The 2,632-nt window shown below is 41.4% G+C and overlaps 1 protein-coding gene across 1 annotated transcript; it reads left to right on the top strand.

Moving 5' to 3' along the window:
• Positions 1 to 214: 214 nt before the first annotated feature.
• Positions 215 to 1,163, top strand: LOC104999058 (olfactory receptor 51A7-like). The gene is given in 2 exon segments (XM_010854520.1): positions 215 to 345; positions 347 to 1,163. Coding segments are annotated over 2 exon segments (948 nt in total).
• Positions 1,164 to 2,632: the final 1,469 nt, after the last annotated feature.

Below are 2,632 nucleotides of genomic sequence, written 5' to 3'. Positions count from 1 at the left end.
GTATAAAGGTCTTAGATAAAAATGAATCTATTTAAATTTACTCCTTATTTTTCTTTATATAGAAAAAGTTATATAACATTATTTCTTGATACCTAAATGTGAACTGTGTTTAATTTAACTGACAACTAAAGTGAGTTGTGTTCAGTAAACATAACTGAGAATAATAATTTGATTATTTATCTACCAGGAGCAGTATGTAAGAGACCTATTTATGATGCTTCCTCTCAATGCCTCAGAAGCTGCAGTCTCCACATTCCTGTTGATTGGGATCCCAGGGCTTGAGGGTGTGCACATTTGGATCTCCATCCCTATCTGCTTCATGTACCTCATGGCTATCCTGGGAAACCACCATTCTATTTGTCATCAGGACAGAGCCTTCTCTGCATGAGCCCATGTACCATTTCCTCTCCATGCTGGCATTATCGGACCTGGGCCTGTCTTTCTCTTCTCTTCCCACCATGCTTAGGATGTTTTTGTTCAATGCCATGGGGATTTCTGTTGATGCCTGCATTGCTCAGGAATTTTTCATCCATGGATTCACAGACATGGAGTCCTCGGTACTCCTGATCATGTCTTTTGATCGCTTTGTAGCAATTTGCAACCCCCTGAGATACCGCTCCATCCTTACTAGCTCCAGAGTTTTGCACATTGGGTTAGCATTTGCTTTTAAAAGCATTCTCCTAGTTCTTCCCCTCCCTTTCACTTTAAAGAGACTCAGATACTGTAATAAACGCCTGTTATCCCACTCCTACTGCCTCCACCAGGACGTCATGAAGCTGGCGTGCTCTGACAATAGAGTTAACTTCTACTACGGTCTGTTTGTTGCACTCTGTATGATGTCAGACAGTATGTTAATTGTTGTCTCCTATGTGTTTATTCTGAAGACTGTATTGGGTATTGCATCTCACAGGGAATGGCTTAAAGCTCTTAACACCTGTGTGTCCCACATCTGTGCTGTGCTCATCTTCTATGTGCCCATCATCACCTTGGCTCTCATGCATCGCTTTCCCAAACATACACCCACTGTGTCTATGATTCTGATGGCTGATGCATTCTTGCTGGTACCACCCTTGATGAATCCCATCTTGTATTGTGTAAAAACTCGGCATATTAGAGTGAAGGTTCTGGAAAAATTGGAAAAACTGGGTCTGAAGTCTAAATGATGAGGCAAAGGTGGAAGTTCCATTTTCTCTACATCAAATTGTCTCAGGAGTAGGACAATGTTTCTTTCAAATAGGAGCTGCTTCCATTTACTTTAGAGTCCTTAATTAGTTAATTAATTAAGTAATCAATTAATATCTATCATGGATGTCACACACCACAGCTTTCTGATATTAAGGAAGAAGAGGCTTACAATTTATAAAGTAGGTAGTGATCCTGTTGTTGTTGTTGGGGGAGACTGAGGGCATCTATCCTCAGGTAAAAGAGTAAAGAAGACATCTAACCTCAGAGAAGCTTGTAAGCAGGAGTTCAACTATAAATGGGAGAATTCTGCAAGGTTCTGGACCATTTAGCATCTTTATATTTGCCTCTTGGCATTTGATTCCTCCTTGTAATTTACATTAAATCCTTTCCAATGTGACTAGGTTTGTCTAAGTAAGTTTTCTTCCTTGCTAACCAAAGGGTGGTGCACTGATGTGCCTCAGCAGCATCTGGGAAATAATAAGAATCATAGGATCTCATCCTTCTTCAAGCCTACTAAGTCAGAATCTGTCTTTGAACAAGATTCTAGGTGGTTGGTGTGTACATTAATGACTGAAAAATACTTTCCTGGGATAATGTGAAAAGGAAACCTAGAGAGTGTGTCTTTTGCTAAAGCCAGTTTGGAGGGAAAGTGTAGGAGGAAATCCTTGGGGCACAAAAGATGGAGACCTACATACATCATCAACATTCATACGTCTCTCTCATTGATGCACTGTGAATTTACACAAGGAAAGGGTTATGAATGATTCAAATTTAAAAGTCTCTTCAAGATGAAATACTTCATCCATTGTATATGCTTGGCAGGTGTATCTCAATTTGAACTAAAAGAATAGTCTAAATGGAAGGGTGTGGGTAAAATGGCTAGCATAAAGAAGTGTAATAAACATCAGAGAACAAATTATGGTTCCAGAAGTTCTTATTAATATCTCTATCCTCATATGTGCTGTTGAGAGGACAAAGAACATTTAAGTTCTTCCTGAAACTTATCATTCAAGTTGGTGTGGAATGATTTTCAGAGAGAGAACGGTGCTATGAATGGTAATAGTGAGCCTTGAAAACCAAAGATGTTACAGGATTGATGTGGGTGTGGCCAGTGCTGAGGAGAGAGTGAGAGCCAGGGGAGAGCAGTTGAGGCCCTGCTGTGACATGAAGAGCTCTTTGCTCCCATCTCTTCTCTCTCTCTCTAAGTCACTTCAGTTGTGTCCGACTCTGTGCGACCCCATAGATGGCAGCCCACCAGGCTCCCCCGTCCCTGGGATTCTCCAGGCAAGAACACTGGAGTAGGTTGCCATTTTCTTCTCCAATGCATGAAAGTGAAAAGTGAAAGTGAAGTTGCTCAGTTGTGTCCAACTCTTAGCGACCCCATGGACTGCAGCCCACCAGGCTCCTCCGTCCATGGGATTTTTCAGGCAAGAGTACTGGAGTGGGG

This window comes from Bison bison, unplaced genomic scaffold (genome assembly GCF_000754665.1).
Source record: "Bison bison bison isolate TAMUID 2011002044 unplaced genomic scaffold, Bison_UMD1.0 scf7180017853408, whole genome shotgun sequence".
NCBI classification, from domain to species: domain Eukaryota; kingdom Metazoa; phylum Chordata; class Mammalia; order Artiodactyla; family Bovidae; genus Bison; species Bison bison.
This window is presented reverse-complemented; position numbering and strand designations above follow the sequence as displayed.